The 1515-nt window shown below is 37.6% G+C and overlaps 1 protein-coding gene across 1 annotated transcript in view; it reads left to right on the forward strand.

Moving 5' to 3' along the window:
- Window positions 1-1507, forward strand: part of LOC139132092 (uncharacterized) — a 4997-nt gene extending 3490 nt beyond the window's left edge. Inside the window, exons 5-7 of the mRNA XM_070698483.1 lie at window positions 601-762; window positions 1049-1191; window positions 1397-1507. Of these exons, the coding sequence (XP_070554584.1) occupies window positions 601-762; window positions 1049-1191; window positions 1397-1507 (416 nt within the window). The remainder of the gene's footprint in view (window positions 1-600; window positions 763-1048; window positions 1192-1396) is intronic.
- Window positions 1508-1515: the final 8 nt, after the last annotated feature.

Below are 1515 nucleotides of genomic sequence, written 5' to 3' on the forward strand. Positions count from 1 at the left end.
GTGAATAGAAATTGAGTGGAATTATAATTTGCCATTTATTGCTATGTGCAAAAATCACCTGTCTAAGTGCCTGTGATTTAATATGCAAATAACTTGACCATGAAGCTGCATGTAACCTCATTATATATAGACCAAACTGTCTGTAGTTGAAAAGTAAAGATTTTTGTTTTGCCAAATTATGTACAGGTCCAAATGCCATATGCTACCAAAGATATGATGGAATCCAAGGTCTGAACCTCTTGAAGTTGCTCCATACTATTTATTATATACTTTATTTCGGACTCATTGTCCATATAAGAGTTAAAGAATCTGGTTAAAATATACAAATATATACATTTCTCAATACTTGTGATAAACTTTGGAAATCCGGGCGATTTCAATCCAACTGCACATTTTCTTTTGGCACATTTGATCACTTGAATCGCGGAATGTATTGAAAACATGAAGCTGCTATGCTGTCTTGAGTAAATGAAAACGAGCTCCTTTGTGATCACCATGTCAGTCTTCACATGCGCCCTTAAATAAATGTCCTTTCATCTTACTTTTAAATAAATCATGTGTCTTGAAAATTATAAATTTCTTGTGTTATATGATTCGAAGCATTGCTAGGAAAGCAGATTGACATGTGCCTCGGATGGGCTAAGACCCCTACCAGACAGCTCTCTGTGGCCTACACAGCACCTTATGCGAGGTACGAAACTGAAGTCTTATTTGTGATAAAATCTGGAAATCCGGGCGATTTCGATCCAAACAACGTCAAGGGTAAGACACTCGGTAGGTAGTAACCACGAATGAAGTGTAAAACCTTCTATTGAGGGAAAATTTGTTACTTTTATAGCGTTGCAGCGCATTCTTTCGCCGTAAGCGGTACAAATGTCTACCCTGTGCATAAGTATTTCATTACTGTGCTAAAATAAAATAAATCGAAAAACGCGTAATCTATAGAACTATCATGTCAAGCTTTTGCTAAAACGATAGAAAGCGTTGGGCATAAATAATTGCGATATCGTCAAGCTGGTACCGAGGTTTGTGTTTTTTATCCAATTAGGATTTGAAGACGGATTTTTCACAGACAAGGCCTGTCTGGTGCATGCCAGGGATAGGATCGAAGGAATCGATTCCATGCAATCAGAACAAGAGGTTTACAAGGACAACTATGAGCTGCTACTTGATGACCTCAGACACGATAAGGTAAATGAGAAGTGAAGTAGTCAAAGATGGGAGCAAAAATTGAAGCCAAGCACTACTGACAGAGTGATGAAAAAACGAAGTAAAGTTTCATAGATACATAAGAGGAAGAACAAGGGCAATGGGACGCGGCCTTGGTGAAAAAACAAAGATTCTAGACATTGTAAATGGGAAAATTAGCCTTATGTTTTAACATTTATCTTTTCAGATTGATGCATTCTTGACATTTAAGAACCATATCACCCAACATCTTAAAGGCGAGTTTGAATTCATCGGGGACGACATTGTTGCGTTGCGGATATATCACTGCATGGAATAAAGAGGAAG

This window comes from Ptychodera flava, chromosome 4, assembly GCF_041260155.1.
Source record: "Ptychodera flava strain L36383 chromosome 4, AS_Pfla_20210202, whole genome shotgun sequence".
In the NCBI taxonomy this organism is placed as follows: Eukaryota; Metazoa; Hemichordata; class Enteropneusta; family Ptychoderidae; genus Ptychodera; species Ptychodera flava.